This window comes from Nelumbo lutea, chromosome 5 (genome assembly GCF_056320005.1).
Source record: "Nelumbo lutea isolate HS-2025 chromosome 5, American lotus-T2T, whole genome shotgun sequence".
NCBI classification, from domain to species: domain Eukaryota; kingdom Viridiplantae; phylum Streptophyta; class Magnoliopsida; order Proteales; family Nelumbonaceae; genus Nelumbo; species Nelumbo lutea.
The window spans coordinates 49895894-49913681 of NC_142688.1; the positions used below are offsets into that span (position 1 = coordinate 49895894).

The 17788-nt window shown below is 37.7% G+C and overlaps 1 protein-coding gene across 2 annotated transcripts in view; it reads right to left on the minus strand.

Moving 5' to 3' along the window:
• Positions 1–3707: 3707 nt before the first annotated feature.
• Positions 3708–17788, minus strand: part of LOC148852297 (uncharacterized) — a 40550-nt gene continuing 26469 nt past the window's right edge. The window contains exons 3-4 of one of the 2 annotated variants that reach the window (XM_088944778.1): positions 14476–14628; positions 3708–4017 (exon numbers count right to left, since the gene is read on the minus strand). In XM_088944778.1, the coding sequence (XP_088800904.1) occupies positions 3984–4017; positions 14476–14628 (187 nt within the window). In that variant the 3' untranslated portion in view covers positions 3708–3983. Of the gene's footprint in view, positions 4018–6440; positions 7100–14475; positions 14629–17788 lie in introns of those variants that run through there. The other variant, XM_088944779.1, reaches the window with a different exon arrangement.

The following is a 17788-nucleotide window of genomic DNA, read 5'->3' on the forward strand; positions in this document are numbered from 1 at the left end:
GAAAGTGCCTTGTCTGCAGTAATAGGGCACTTATAGGCTGTAGCGCTAGCATTACTCCAGAACATGATGAACGTACTAATTAATTGCTCAGATTTCTATGTTTTTTGTTCTTTGTAATGACTAATGAATTGTGTGGGTCAGGACTCGGGATCCGTTTCTGATGGGCATATCCCAACCCAAGCCTGGACAAAGTTGGGCATGGCCCAGTTCAACCCAATGCCGACTCCAGCCTCTGAGGCTCTGACACTTCATTTGGCTGTAAGAACTTCGAAGAACTAACAATAATTCGGAAGAAATAGAAATGAGGAACCTTCGTCATCACGTAACATCCACTAATGAAGCTTACTGTCACAGCAGAGAATGAGAGAAGCCAAGACAAACATATACCACATGCAGGAGAAGTTACCGGACCCAGATTGCAGAAGCGTGGTCGGAGCAATCGTTTGAACGTGCAAAATAATAAGCAAAAGAATCGAGTATAATGAGACTTGTCAGGACCCAAGAGGAACATCATGTGAAGGCCTGGGAAGATAACAAGATCTTGACTAGACCGTCACAAGTTTGGTCCAGTTCTTAATCTTCCATCAGCTGATCAGGGTTATCAGGCCAGGCCCGGGTTATAGATCAGCACAGGCTAAGCCAGTCGGACCCAACAGATAACAGGTTTAACATGAATTCAGATTCAGTCCTCACAGCTTTCTAAGGTTCAAAATATCAATACAGGCCAATATGCTGACTGAGGCGTATCAGCCTGTATCAATCTGCGCTTTTATTTTTTTCAAACTGATTCAGGAGGGTAAGGCCTGTCTACCCCCTTGGACCAGGTCAGACCCCAAAACATCCGATGTAAAGACATATCGGGAGGTCACTAATACAACATGTATCAATTGGTACGGCATGATACATTTTTGATATTTTAAACCTTGAAAACATATCCATACTCATGTTTTTACCAATGGGGAGATTTTCTCAATGCACAGCTGAAGAAATATGAGGACATGTGAGGAAAGTTTTATGAGAGCAGATCAGTTCCCCACACAACATCCCGTCTATGTATTGGGAACATCTCCCAATGACTAGTACAGGGGAGATGTTCCTAAGGCTGCATTTGGAAATAATGTGAATGGAGTGTAAATCCCGTTTCAGGGTAAATTTGCATTCTAGTTCACTTTGCCTGTGTTTGGAAATATTACATTTATGTATTGATAAATGATAGACTAATGCATATTTATATTGATAATAAATGTAAAAGTACATTAATAAAAAAGAGGCAATTTTGAATTCAAGTGGGCTTTTGATTTAAAAAAAAAAAAAGTACATGATTTATTAAAACTCATGTTTGCATCCATTATAGCTAAAAGTCTATTTGGTAAGAAGGTAAATTTGTTGGTGCAAAACTAACCCAATTTTGCAATTTATATGAACCATTTTACACTCTACATATTTGCATTTACACTTATTTACATTGTTTCCAAGAACTATTGTGTATTTGCATTTTACATATTTGCATTTGTACTCTTTCCAAATTGAGCCTAATGCACTCGAGGCACACCCCGTGGGGTGCCGATGTGATCTCCTTTTATGAGGACTAAATCCAAGTTCGTTTAACATTGGAAAAATTGCTCAACCAAACCAGTTGGCTTGTCATCAAGAGTTGGGATCTACTCCTTACAGATCACTCCTCACATTGACCTCACAGATACATCCTACCATGCATTCGGAACATCTCCCATGAATAATAACATACAACTACGGGGGATGTTCCCGATCAGCTAGAACATGATGTGAGATCGGTGTGAGGAGTAGATCCGAACTCTGTCAGTAGAGGCAGCAAGGCCAACCCAGGCCCCACCCTATTGGTAGGTCCGAAATTCACATCTACCTCACAACCACATCCTACCCAAGGTTTAAAATTTCGACATGATACACTCAATGCGAGGCATGTCGTATCATATGGAAATCAGGCGTTTTGTCCTTTTTTCATGCATATCGGACAAGTATTGGGGGCATATTGACAAAAAAGATATTGCCAAAAACTGGAAAAAAATAAAGGGAAAAACAAGCTTCTTTTCCCTGAAATAAACATTCTTTCACCCCCAAATGACTCAAACTCTAAACCTCATTCCTAGAGTGCTAGATTTGGAAAAAAAAATAATTGCAAGAAACATGTGTGAATCGTTAATTTTTTGAATATTTTTTAATTTTTGAAAAAAAAATGGCAAAAAGCAAGTAAATATTTTCATTTTTTATAATTTCTTGTGATTTCTTTTTTTTATTGAATGTATAAATTTATGTTGATCTACATTTTTTACATTCAAAATCATAATTTTTTTATGTTATCAATAGATTTATGGAAAATTCATGAGGATATTTGGAGAAATATAAATTAACAAAAAAATTGAAAATGTAATTTTTTCTCTGCCTATAAAGACTAAATATGTTTTAGATCTATGGATTTATCTATTATATCCATAGAGCAATCGAAATTTCTTCTTTATTTTTGTTAATTTTTTTACATTTTTATATTTAAAAAATATATAATAATTAATTATATTTTATCATTTGATCGCAATAATTGAATATATTATAATGCTATGAATGATCTATCATATCCACAAACCAATTGAAATTTCTTATTTAATAATTTTTTTATTTTTTTAGAATTAAAAGTAATTAATTAATTAATTATATTTTATCATTTGATCACAATGATTGAATATATTATAATTCTATGAATAATCTATCATATCCACAAAGCAATTGAATTTTTTTTAATAACTATTTTTTGAATATATTATATAATGTTTATTATTTTTTATAATTTTTAAAAGTAAATAATAGATAATAAATATTTATTAATTATATTTTCACTTAGAAGTTATGCCAATGCATTTTTTATGATTGAATATGAGAGTTGGGTTTTTCCCATCCCATAAAACATTAAAAGTTAAGAATTACAATTTATTAAATTTTATAAGATTTTTAATGAAATTATAAAACTACAATATATTTTTTATAAAATAATTACAACATATTAATTTAATGTGTATACATCTCATTGAGGTCTTATATTTAGTGTTGTTGATGTATTTTTATGATTTATTAAAATATTTATAGTGTTTCCAAGCATATATAATTTTTTCTCCGATATGCATGCGTATCCGAGACGCATCCCAATATGTCTTCTGATACACTTGACCATTCTGATACTTTGAACCTTGTTCCCAATGTGCGGCTGGAACATGATGTGAGGTTGGTGTGAGGAGAAGATCCAAACTCTATCGGCAGAGGCAGTAATGCCAACCCAGCCCCCACCCTGTCAGTGGACCAGTGGTCCAGAACTCCAGACCCAGTAATTTACTGGACCAATCTAACCTAGTAACGCTGCCTGATATCCTTCCGCCATCTGCATCCATTCCAAGTTGCCAACTCGCATGGGGTTTCCATCTTCAGAAAGCCTACTAGAATAGATCCGAAGAGACATCCATGGCACCATCCCTGGATGTCATACAGAACCAGACTGGTCTTTCAGTCGAGATCAGTGTTCAATAAGACAAAGGCCCAAGCTAGAAACACCTTACCTTACGCTCCAAGTTCAGAAGTTTAGCATCATTCAGGATTCCACTCCCCAGCCATTTACACACCTAAACAGTGATCCATCATTTTATCGTTCAAAATTTTGTCAGACGGCAAAAAAGCTGGATGACTTGACCAATCAAATATCTTCAAGCACCCCCATTGAATTCCAATTTTACAAGGAATCACCGCAAGTGTCAAATTCAATAAGAGTGGGTCGTTTTCAACAGGGTCATTTGAATAATTGGGTTTACAAACAGGCACGAAGACGTGAACACAAACATTTACAGGAAACTACCCCTCTCAAGCACCGGGAAGAATTACAGATTGAGATATTTCTTTGTCGCCAATTAGACATCTAGGATGTACATGCCTCTGTCAAATGGAAGGCTGTCCGTCTCACCAACTTAATCCCAATGAGACGTCCAGTACATTAGTCCACTGCACAAATTCATAAAACAGTTAGTATGGTCAAATACAACCCCAAAATGATAATGATAGGTGTCCAAGTTGGGTACCCTTCGGGCTCGGGCCCTCAGGCAAGGACCCTTGAAATGTTTAGTAATGTTCAACACAAGCCCACCGAAGTTGTACCCCCAGTGAATAATGATTATGATGATAGCTGGTGAAGATGATGACTAGGTAGGTAAAATAAAACAATGAAAATGATGATTTTACATCATGAGGACATATGTATGCACGTGTGGGTGTGTGTGTGCTTGTGCGTTATTTTATATCAGTAAAACAAAACTGTCCTAACAATGATAAGATGGCAAGCTTGATTCTCAAAATGAAAGCACTGAAAATAATATACAGGAAGACTTCAATAGTTTGCTTTCAATTAATTGAAAAAGTAACCCAATCTTCAAGTCTGAAGGAGGGGAGAGAGAGAGAGAGAGAGAGAGAGAGAGAGAGAGAGATTGCATAGTAAGCTTTGTGGCCGAAGCATGGGCTGCATGGAAAAGCCCACAATGTGGCCCTTAATTTCATTAACAAGAACATCACTATTGACGGCAATACCAAACTTGTTCTGTGGATCCCCCACGGAGAGTGAAGTCAATAATCGAGGATTGCAGGTCACTGTCTAAAGAACTATGTGGATCCCCCATGGAGAGTGAAGTCAATAATCATGGATTGCAGGTCTTTGCTCAAGAGATTAGAAGGCAAATTGGAGTATCGTCACAACTCTGCAGCCCCCCCGGTTCTGTGTAGCCCCTTTTCTATAGATTTATCAAAAAACAAATAGCAAGCTTTATGGCAAAGAATAACACTATAATCAACTTTATTAGGCATGATCCCATGGCTCAGTTGACATGCCACATGACATCTATGAAATTGCTGGTTCTGTCCCAAACTATCCATCTAGAGGAGGAAGATAAGAAAACTCTGAAAACAAAACTTTAAGCACGTAACGAACCCTAATTGCCAGTCCCTTGGAAACCATTTATCATTAAAAAAAAAAAAAAAAAACATTTTGCTTTTCAACAAAAGCAACCCAGGGGTATGGTACAATCCCAGCAGAGGGATAAGTTTGGTTGTTTGGAAAAAATAGCCTGGTTTGTTCGAGTTTCATGCGGATGACATGTAAACAGCATGTAGGGTAAAAGACTAATTGCAATCAATATTCTTCAATTAAAAAGACAAATAGAGAACTAAGTTCAGTAAACATGTCATGTGCAGGAAGCTTTTTCCAAATAAAGTAACATGTCTACTGTTTTACACTCTAGGGGTGCAAGTCGGGCTGGGTTGGATTGGGTCAAACCTAGCCCAAACCAAAGTTTTGAACCCCCCCCCCCAGGAAATTCTAACCCTAACAAACCTAAAATCCCTTAACCATAACCCAATCCAACCCAACCCAAAGTTTAATTTGGTATCAGGTTGGGCCCACTGGCCCAGCCCGACCTTCTCTCACCCTCTTAAAACTTTGTAAAATCTCTAAGGTTATGTTTGGTTTGAAGGAAAAAGTAGGGAAAGGTAGGGAAACCTTTACAAACTTTGTATAGACTTCCCTACCTTCAAACCAAACACAACCTAAAGTTTTCCTAGTCTTTAACTAAGAGATCTAATATTAAACATCTGAAATCCTGAACATGAAATCAGATAATAATAAATCAAAATTATGTAAAATGAAAATCACCAATGAGAACTTGTAAGAGTTAAGATAAATGGATTATGGTAGTATGTAGTAGAATCATATTACAAATGTACATTAGTAATAAAAGAGCCAATTTCAGGTTGGGCCAGGTTGCCTGAGAGGTCAACCCTAACCCAACCCAAAGTGAAATTGGGTTGACAAAAGTCAACCCTAACCCAAACATCAACCCAACCTGACTTTTCAGGTTTTTCAGGCTAACCCGGCCCAAGTTGCAGTCATATTTATACCAATATTTCATATACAATGTGCAACTTAGTGGAGTGCATTGAGCAATATTATTCGATTCAAGCCCATTTTGATTTACAATATGATTACAATTTTCAGATCATAGGCGAACCAAAGAGAAAATTGTTGAAACTTCATCTTTTTATTGCTTCACTTCATTGTTTGTTGCTTAAACCAAGGTTTTACAAAATTTAGGCCAACCAAGGAGAACATTGATAAAACTTCAGATTTTATTGCATCATTGTTTGTTGCTTATTTTGCATGCTCTTAGGCATTAAATTCTTGGAGTTAAGAGCCTATATTGTTGATAGTTGAACAAGGAGTAGAAGAGACCAGAGGGTTAGTAACAAGAAATAAAGTCATGTTAGGGCTGGTAGATTGGTAGCCATTAAGAGAGAAATGGAGACAACCACTTGCGATTAATGGAAAAAGTAAAATGAGCTGGATAATTATAGCACTAGTGGCTAAAATTAACATGACCAAGTAGTAGAGAGATTGCAGGGTTGATATAGCTCACAGAAGTTGGTTTAAACTATTAACAAACTTGGACTTCGTCATATACTTTTCTTGACAGTGCCACCAACACCACAAGATAGAACAGATAAATTTGCAAAATGCAAGAACAAGAACAGGAAAATATAGGGGCAGAAGCTCCACAATTAATTCTTACAACCCAAATTAGAGAGAGGGAGAGAGGGAGAGGGAGAGAGAGAGAGAGAGAGAGAAGAAAAAGAAAATTTCATCATAAAATAAAACTCCTGCTCATATTATTAGAGCTAAATAAAAACATTCTCAATTCCTACTTCTGGTAGAACTCACTAAAGAAACAACTCTATTGAACAGGCAGTCCAATGTGGGGACCCCCAGGAAAGCAATATTTCCGGTTCTCTATCAAACTTGTAAGGTTGATCATCAAGCAGGCCCAATCCAGAAAGTTAGATGCTATATTTACAGTATCCAACTTGTAAGGTTGATCATCAAGCAGACCCAAGCCAGAAAGTTAGACGCTATATTTACAGTTTTCAAGTTGATCAAGCTAGCAGAAGTCAGCCACTATATGCCTTGACACAAATACAGCTCATGTGAAGGCTCAAGTACATGTCCAACTCATGCAACCAAATCCTTGATTGGAGTACCTACAGGCTACAACATGCTCAGATTCAATTCTCAGTTGTTCTGCACCAGTGCATCCTGAGCCCATTAGAGTAAAATAGATAAAGGAACACACAAAAATGGGAGCAAATTTGCCCAAAACTTCTGGTGGCCTTCACCATCAAGAATGGTAACCACAATATTCTAAGCTTCTATCCATTCTGCCCTCCAATATCTACTCCTAATTTCTATTATTAATCTGACAATACAACACCCAGGAAAACAAGATAATCTCATCTTCTTGGATTTCTGTTTTTTTTGAAGGTGAAATTTATTAATAAGAGAAAAGAAACAAGTGAGGAAGAGGTTCCCATCCCGCAAGAGATACGATGACAGAAAAACCATAAAATCTATAAATAACAATTAGGCAAAGTTATCATTCCACATTATTCTCCCCAAATGATCACAAACCACTATTCTTGTTCTGTATGTTGAAAGGAAAAGGGGTCTGTTATGAAGAAATCCCTTCATACTTGATAAGGATACCAGAGACTATTACAAAATATACAAAGCTTAATAGGATTCTCACAATGCATACAAACTGATAAGTGATACAGGCTATGCATCTTGTCAGTAAACAGTAGGTTAAGCCCCATAACAAGAAATGGGTTGCCAAGGTAATCCAAAGTGTCCGACCAATAGATAGAGCATTTTAGAAGCTCAATCAAACACAAACCATCTAATTAAATGCTCCATTTGCTATCTTGAGATATAGAAATTTGGTCAAGACTGTAGAGTAAACAAGAAATTTTGTTATGCTCAGATGGTAGGATTACCCGACTCCAGAGTCCGCCAGCTACAATTAAATTGTGATGGATGCAGCCTGGATAACCCCAGTGTTTCATGTATCAGTGGGGTGATTAGGGATGAAGAAGGCCATGTAAGGTTTACCTTCTCTGGTCCAGCAGGACTTGGTGAATCCCTAAGTGCAGAATTGATGGTGACAATACAAGGATTAAAGCTTGCACAAATGAATAACTGGGGAGGATTTAATCATAGAAAGGGAGTCAAGTGGTAGTCTCTTGGCAGTGTACAGTAAAGGAGGCCCATGGAGATCAAGATTCTCAGTTAGGGAAGCTTTAAGACTGGATGTCTGGGACCTAGGATCACCTTGCAAACACTGGTTAATGACAATACTTGAGTAAGACTTATCAGCTTGCTGCTGTATTTGTATTTCGCCTGCTACCCATTTTTGGACAGCAAAGTTTCCTTTATAATGAATAAAAGTCATTCCATTAATAATCAAAAAATAATAATGGGGATGGATATGACATGTGCACCCCCATGGACACATAGATATGGTGCTGGCACCTGCTATCTGCTAGAATCATTAAAAGAGATTTAGAGGATTCAGGAGTCTAACATATGGACGCAATAGCTGATAACCAAAAGGGTTTTTTATAGTAAAAGAAAAAAAATCAATAAAAAACAAAAAAGAATAGTACATGAGAAAGGTGATAAGATATCGCCCAAGGGAAAGACACCACTACTTAAGAGTTGACCAGCAACTGACAAAAGCTTACAACAGCCTCAAAACAAGAACTCGAAAAACCAGAGAGCCACCAGACTCAATTGATAGCCACAGAAGCATCCCAAAATCCTCAACCCAAAAGACTCCCACACGCCACCAATTGCACCGAAGCCAATATGGCATCAAGAAAAAACCATCTCCCTAGTCATACCCCTCAAACAATTCCTCTTGCCTTTCATCATCCTCGTTCCAGATCTCACCACCTTCCCCAGCCTCTGTTTTCCAACCTTTCTTCTTTCCTCAATCTCTCAAACTCCTCAAAGGCTCTTCTAGCAAACTCCTCACCACCCCAAAAAACAGGCCCAGCCTTTTACCAACCGATACTTCTCTTTCAATGCTTTCCTCAATAGGCAAGCTTCCTAAACCATCCACCTTTTCTTCAGAAGTAGTAACCAACGCTCCCCCTTCAGTCCATCTGTTGTAACTTTCTTATCCAACTCTAATAAAATATTATCTTATTGATCAAAAAAAATGTGAACAATTTGAAGATTTCTTAACCCTGAGGTTTCTTAGTGGTCGCCACCACAGCTTCATTCAAACTCTTCTCTTAGGTCTTCCTCTTCGACCCAACTCCACACCAGTCCTTCCAACCACTACTTCCCCCTCTCCCTTTCATTCCTCACGCTAGAACCTTTTGATCAAAACCCCAAGCTTCTTAGTCTTTGGGCATTTCATTTTATCAACCTTTAAATTTGTTGAGTGTTAAGACTTACGCCCATCTTTAAACTTTATTTTCAAAGAGTGAGGCCCAGTCAATCCTTCATCATGTCTCCCATCTCGAGCCACTTCTTCAACTTCCAAGTTCAAAATGCTTTCCACTTCCTTATCAAGCCCACCCTTACTTCCTTATGGCCCTCCACTACCCCTTAACTACAATCTCCCCACCACCACCTTTGTTCCATGAAAAAAAAAAAGAGCTTGCCTTATCGTCTTCTTTATTCAACTTCAGATGGGCCCTACATCATCATTTATTCTTGGAAACTTGCAGCATCCACATTCATTAAGACCTGCCGAAGCTGCCCCAAGCAATCTACTCTTTTTTTACAATTCCCAAAACACCCTCATATTCAACCTCCATCCCTCCTCCCCCTTCAGCCTATCTGTTCAAAGCCCATCTTATTATCTTCTTTATTCAACTTCGGATGGGGCCCACATCTTTCATTTATTCTTGGAAACTTGCAGCCTCCACATTCATTAAGACCCAGCGAACCTGCCCCATGCAAACTACTCTTTTTACAATTCCCAAAATACCCTCAACTTCAACCTCCATCGATCCCCCTTCAGTCCATCTGTTTGTCTCACGCCCTTATCAATATCAAACTGTAAACTCTTACTTAGATCATTCTTCCACAACTCCAGATTGTTTACCCGCCTCAACTGTAAACTCTTCCGCACGCATTTCCCACTACAAAAGTTAGAAAACACCAGGCATGTAAAGGAATTCCAAATGTGTTAATCCACACCAGGCTTGAAGGCCCAAAATCTCGGATTGCTCCTATACGAGGATTCCATCTTCCAATCCTAAGGTCTGGAGATCGAATCTGGTTTTGTTCTCTCCTTAAGATGTCGATTGCCTCCCCCTCACTGTTGAGGTAAAAAGGAAGAAGCCAGCACTCAACTTCCTAACCTAGAAAGGTTTCTTTGGATGCCATTCAGCAACATCCCAATCTCCCACAATTTCCACATCTGGGTTAGAGTTAATGAAACGATCCACCAAGCTTATTTCCAGCAGCCTAAATCGACTGCAAACATCTTCTTCGGTTTCACAACCACCTCTCTCATCTTGACCACCATCAAGTATTGAAGCAAGCCATTACAACTCCTCCGATTCTAGCATTCCTCATTTCTAGCAATTGCTTTCTCCATCTCCTGAAGGGCATGACATGAAACGTCCGTATATTGTTCTAAAGTCACAAGGATTCACATATTCCCTTGATCACTTCCAATTCATGGACATTTCAGCTCAACGGCTAATGCAACAGATCCAAATTAACAATCTGTGGCCTATATGATGCAGGTGTTCCAGGCATTTCATACTAATGCCTCATTTCAAAGAAGCTTGAATGCAACTTTCATCACTCTAATTCCAAAAATTGAGGGGACTGTCAATATAAAGGGCTTTAGGCCCATTAGTCTCTTGCACAGTTTTTACAAAATCTTGGCTAAAGTTTTGGCAGAAAAAAGAAGTGTGTGTTAGGCAGTGTTATTTCTTGCAATCAAAGTGCTTTTGTCCCGGGTAGAGAGATGGTTGACTCAATTCTCATTGCTAATGAATTGCTGGAATCCAGAAAAAGAGGGGGGAACCCAGGTGTTATCTGTAAACTTGATATTGGAAAAGCTTATGATCATGTTAACTGGCACTGTTTGGACCTGGTGTTGGAGAAAATGAATTTTGGGCAGCTTTGGAGAAACTGGATCAGAGTTTGTGTTAAGACTCCTAAGTTCTCCATCTTAGTTAATCAACGGGGTTTTTTGGAAGCACTAGAGGTTTGAGGCAAGGTGACCCTCTCTCTCCCCTACTTTTCATTTGTGTCATGGAAATTCTAACTCTTTTTAGCAAGAAGGCTGCTGAGAATGGGCTTTGGAATCGCTTTGCAATTGCACCGGGCAAGGAAAAAGTTAATATTCTTCAATTTGCTAACGACACTATGTTTTGTTGATGCTTCACCAAGTCAGCTGGAGGTGGTGCTTGGAATTTTGAGTTGGTTTGAGGTGGTGTCTGGCCTCAAGGTAAACTTGAGTAAATCTCAGATCATCCCTATAGGTCATGTTACAAATCTAGAGGATTGTGCAGAAGTTAAGGCTTGTCAGACTGCCCATCTTCCGATCAAATACTTGGGGCTTCCTCTTGGAGCTAAATGTACTTCCTCTGAGATTTGGATTCCAGTGGTTGAAAGAAAGGAGAAGAAATTGGCATCTTGGAAAGCTAAATATCTTTCTTTCGGGGGGAGAGTTACACTGATTAAGTGCACTCTTTCTAATCTGCCTACTTATTTCCTCTCCCTCTTCCCTATTTCTTCCAAAGTAGCAAATAGATTGGAGCAAATACAGAAAAACTTTCTTTGGAGAGGTTGGGAGGAGGAGAAGAAGGTTCATGTTGTAAATTGGGACCAAGTGTGTCTTCCTAAGGAAGTTGGTGGGTTGGGAATAAGAAAATTGAATAAGTTCAACTCTGCCCTCCTGTGTAAATGGCCCCGGAGATTTGCAAATGAAAGAAATGCATCATGGAGAAAGCTGAATGGGGACAAATATGGAGTGGATTGGGGTGATTGGAGATCCAAATCTCCTATTTCAAGAGGGGTAAGTTCCATTTGAACAGGTATTTTGAAGAACTCGATTTTATTTGAGGAAGGAATCGGATATAAATTGGGAAATGGGGAAAGAATTAAATTTTGGAAAGATTCTTGGTGTTCTGAAGTGTGTCTGAAAGATGCCTTTCCTCTCTTCTATCAAATTTCTGTAAATCAGGATTCCTCGGTGGCTGAGAATTTCAATGCCTCTGGTAACTCTTTCAGTTGGAATCTAATTTGTAAGAGGTGCCTCTTTGATTGGGAAGTTGAAGAGTATGCAAATCTGTTGGACCTGCTTCATAACCAGAGGATTGACTTGAACAAGGAGGATGCTTGGAGATGGAAATGGGAGGCTGATGGCAGGTTCACTGTAAAGTCTATGTTCAGTAAGTTGATAAGTTCAGGTCAGGGGAACTTTCCGGCTAGGCAGGTTTGGAACTCAATTAGTCCTTCTAAAGTGAAGTTTCTGCTCTGGACAATGGCTTTAAATAAGTGTCTAACCAAAGTTAATCTAGTGAAACATGGCATTCAGATTTTGGACATGTCATGTGGCTTGTGTGGTGGGGCAGCAGAAACTATTGAACATCTTTCTTTACATTGCCCAGTCTTGAGTCATATTTGGAGGCATTTCCTTCAGGCCTTGGAAGTCAGTTGGATAATGCCAAATTCTGTGAAGGATCTGCTGTTTTGTTGGAAAACTGAGGGTCTCAGCAAGAAAGGAACCTTGGTTTGGAAAACTACTCCGGATGCAGTGCTTTGGACTATCTGGATTGAAAGAAATAACAGAACTTTTCAGGGCAAAGCTAAATCTCCAGAGGAAATGGTGCAGAAAGCTGTGGGTAAACTACTGTCTTGGGTGTCGGCAACGGAGGAATTTAAAAATCAGAATTTGAGATTGTTGTTTAGTTCTCAGACTTGGATACATTTGTAATCTGAGGTGGCTCTAGGGAGCCTTTACTGGCCTAGGCTCCTTTGTACTGTTATTTGATTTAATAAAATACCTTACCTTTTACAAAAAAAAAAAAAAACAATTTGTGGTCTATAAGTATTGAATTAAATCAAAAAGAATAAAAAGGAAAGCTAAATAGATCTTCATCTCTTGGGAAATGTTCCAATAGTTTTTTTTTTTTTTTTGAAAGGATACTTAATCACAAAAGTTCAGGGATTGTATGGAGCTGTTATCCACTTGGGAAGTAAGCACATATAAACCCAAATGAACCTCATCTAATGGATGGTATAGATAAGCCACATCCTGTTTCATTTGATAATGGATGCTTAGAAAATCCCACTTTACAAGCCTAAAACAGATTTGAGGGGGGTTGATAGTGGGTCCAATAATCAGGTTGGAAAAGCTCTAGGATGGGGTTGATCAGCCACAGATCAAAACCCAAAACCCACACCACTAGAACCCTCCACTCCCTCTTTAATGAAAACTTTACCTCCCCTACAAATAACAAACAAAACAGACACAAGACCCAAAGCAAACTTCAAAAGTCCAAAACATCCCCCCCACCCCACCCCCCCAAAACACCCAATTCAAATGATCCTAACAAAACTCTATCATTCAAGTATCCCCAAAAGAGCTTTCTTCATTCAAAGGATATCTTTCCTCCAATTCCCAGAACATTTTTCTCACAAACTCTTCTCCTAAAAACAACCACCCTAATATCCTGCTTAACCTAATATTAACTTCTATAGGAAAAAGAAAAGGCCCTAAGAATATAGGCAAAGAGAGGAGGGTAAGGTAGCCCTTTTCCCTTGCTTTCCTACTTCAAAATCAACTATAAGATGCATAGTACAAATCCTAATTGGATAAGCACTAGGACTTTGGCTAAAATTCAGGTTGACTTGGGACAAGGAATAAGACAAATCCTACTAGATGAATGTGAATCTGACTTAACTTTCTGTTTGAAAGTAAAAAGAAACTTTTGATAAACAAAAAAATAAAAAATATGCTAAATGGTTAGAAGATATCACCATGAGCACCCCAACTTTCAAAGCAATCTTTAGCCCCCAATTACATAATGAACAAAAACCAAAAGAAAACCTGAAAACATCTTCTAAACTATCCACTTATACATCCTTACAAGGGAACTGCACAAACTGGTCAATGAAGCCTTATTCACACCAAAGTCATCTCCACAACCTTCTATCCCTAACTAATCCACACCATCTGATCACCTACCTCCGACATTGATAAAAAATTATCTTTCCTCCTTTTTCAATTCCCTATTGCTACCTTAAACAGAAACCTTCAATTGCAATTTACTAAAGTAACTTAAAATCCAATTAGAAAACAATCTCCCAATCCAATTAGGAAAACCAACTCCTAATGCAATTAGGAAACTACTAATGACTAAAAAAAGCTTCTAAAAAACTACAGCAACGAACCTATTATCTGTACATAAAAAAGAAGAAATCCCCAATTCCACATTGGCTTATGCATTACGAGAGACTTAACTGACCCATTTAGAACATTCATGCATGCACACCAATATTAAGTGTGTTAACACGTGATTATAAAGGAATCATGAAAAAAAATATACCTGATTAATACCAATACACACTGCAAGACACCAGCAGTGCCTGTCCATGTCGAAGGACCAGTTTTCACAAGTGCATCCTGTACAAGTAGGCCCACAGATGCTGCTAGAGACACAAATGATACAACATATGCTAGGAAAAGCCAAAGCTTCAATCTGCAGTTACAAAAGTTGCATTAGTGAATGGGTTATTGCCAATTTCCACCACCTCTCGACAAGTAAACATTATGATACAAATTCTCATAAATAACAGTACATAATTAAAAAAAAAAAAAAAGGCAAGCACAAGGACAATGGTGCGACCAGTGCATTTTCATAATTAAGGGTTTAAGGCCCTCAAACATAATTATTGCCAACATCTCTGCCACTGCCACTTTGCATATGTATGATATTTTTATTTTGAAACATTAGGAATCACTATTCAAGCAGTAGGAAATTATTTCATCAAGCTGGATAATAAGGTCCATCATACATGATTTATTACCTGAGTCCAAGATGCAGCTGCTAATAATAGAGAAAGAACAATCTGTTTGATTATGCTATACCGTGAAAACAGAGAGCACCTTGTCAGAAGCTATTAGACTTGTAGGTTATCTCCACACCCTAGAAGCTGAGACCAACAAGGTTTCCAGTCCTAATTCCTACTGGCAATACAGTGTCATAGTATTCAAGGCGCCAAGGCAAGGCTATGCAACAGGGGGCACCTTGTCACCTAATCACCTAGGTAATGATTTTTTTAAATAAAAATCATGAACCCTAGGGTAGTTTCCTCGGTTGCATGGCAACTAGCGACCATCTATCCTTAATAGTTATCTATGATTTTCATTAAAAAGTATTAAACTTCATATTGAAGTATAGAAAATCAACATATCTATGAGAAAAAAAGAAGAAAAAAATAATAAAATTCAGAAAATATAGGGGGAAATCCCGTGATTTTGCCATAGGAAAAGAAGAAAAGAAGAAGAGGATTAACTGGTCTAAAAGTTTAATAGCTGGAATCAATGTAGAAGGAGATGATATGAGGGCTATGGCAGAATCTTTAGGTTGTAAGGGGAGAGAGTGGCCCTTGAGATATTTAGGATTACCCCTTGTTGGTGTGAAAACTTTAATAAATTCTCATGCAACATAATTCACTCAATCAAGTGATTGAGTTTTTATTATTTTGGGTAAGGCCCATTCAGGGAATCATATGGATTGTTCCCCTTAATTATGTCCCCACAAGAAAGTAGAGAACACCTTTTGATTCTGACTTGGAGAAATGAACGCATAGAACAAAAATAGGGTACTTAAAAAAGAGCTTTTCATTTGCTTTTCTTTTACATCAGGTGTACAAGAATGAGAAGAAAGAAGAAGAAAATACAATTGAGAAACTATACAGCAATACATTTATCTTTTCTTTAATACAAAGAAAATTTCCTTCTCATTCCTTTCTTCATAGTAAGTTGTAGTCAATCAGATGAAATACTGATTGTAAACAGCCTTACTCCTTGGAATTTTGCATACAAAAAGGGAACCGTAGTCAACCAAATTGAATATTTGATTGTAAACGATTTTCATCCCTCCATTCTTCACTTTCATTTGAAGGGAACCATAATCAGCCTTTGAGATTTAGACTGTAGATGATTTACTCCCTAACTTTGTCTTGAAAGAGGGACCATAATCAACCAAGTAGAGGTACCTGGTTGTAGATGGTTCATTCCCCCTTACTCTAAATTTTCATTTGAAGGGAACCATAATGAGTCTTCGAGAATTAGACTGTAGATGGTTTAATCCCTAACTTTGTCTTGAAAGAGGGACCATAATCAACCAAGTAAAGGCACCTGGTTGTAGATGGTTTATTTCCCTCTTTTTCCTTTCTCATAAGTAATAACAAAAGGGAGAGAAAGAAGGATACATAGCAGAAGGCATAAATAGGAAGTATTCACAGAGAGGACTTTCCTTTTCTCTACTTGTATTAGTGAGATTTTTCCTTCCTTGCCTTCCCTTGAGCACTTCTCTTTTCTTCTCTCCTTATCTTTGCTTTTCTTAAGAATCTCTTGTGAAATTTTTCTCCGAAGAGTGGGGTGGTTATGTAACTACCCCCTCTTCCTAGGTGAAGGACACCTGTCCCTCCCACTTAAAGAGAAAGAACTCCCCACTTAAAGAGAGAGAACTCCCCACTTAAGAGGGGGGACTCCCATACAAGATACTTTTTTATAATTTTAATGATTTGGCTAGTAGACTAGCTAGCCCACTTATTGCAAATTATTTGAATAAAAAAAAAAGACTTTAACAGTGCCCCCTTGAGCACTGTAGGCCCAGAATCCTAGAATATGGGGCATACAGGGCTCAAAAAAGCAGTTAAAGTCAAAACTTATGAAAGTTTTATCGTTAGAAAAAGAATTGAGCCAAAATTGGAAGAGTCATAGTATGATCAGGACTCTTGCAATATCTTTCATTAGACAAAATCTGATATAATCTAACTATTTGATTGATTTGATGAGGCTTTATAGTTGCTCATCTTGTTAAATTGAGAAATCCTACTGCAACTAGGACTTCCGATTTTGTTATGCTTGATGTTATTAATTGTGTGGTTTGATTTGAGTCTTTGAGGGTTAATCACAGATTTTCACAGTTGGAAGAGTCCTGGTTGAAGTAGGACTCTTTGGTTTTATCAAATTATCTTTGATCCACCCTTAAATCTTGATCCCGAGTTGTTTTTGACCAAGACAATCATTTTGTAGGCTCATAAAATAAGAGTCCTAATTTAAGTAGGATTCGCGGAGGAATCTTGGCTTTAGTAGGCTTTTTTTTAAATAATCATGTAATTAGTTTTTTTTTTCATTTTTGGAACAGAAGAGTCCTAATCTGAATAGGATTCTGAATAGGTCTCTTTTTTTATAGCATCCAAAGATGGATGTGATTTACTCCCTTTTTTTTATTATTTTTTTATTATGTTTTAGTTGATGAATAATTTTAATTAAACATCAGGTGGGCCCTTAAGGGTATTAATGGTCAATTTGAATCCTTTTGAATTGGAGATATTGTAAGGGGCAAAATTTGAAGGCTTATTATGATTTTGGACTTATATTTTCTTTTTATATGTTTGAGAGGGTTTTGATTACATTTTCTTTTTATTTAACTCCCTTTTAGAAGTGGTCCCAGCCTCTTAATTTATTTAAGGAGGCTTGAGCTTAACTTTCTTTGCATTTAACCCCCTTTTAGAAGTGGTCCCAACCTATTAATGTATTTAAAAGGGCTTGGGTTTAACTTTCTTTGCATTTAACCCCTTTTTAGAAGTGGTCCCAGCCTCTTAATTTATTTAAAAAGGCTTGGG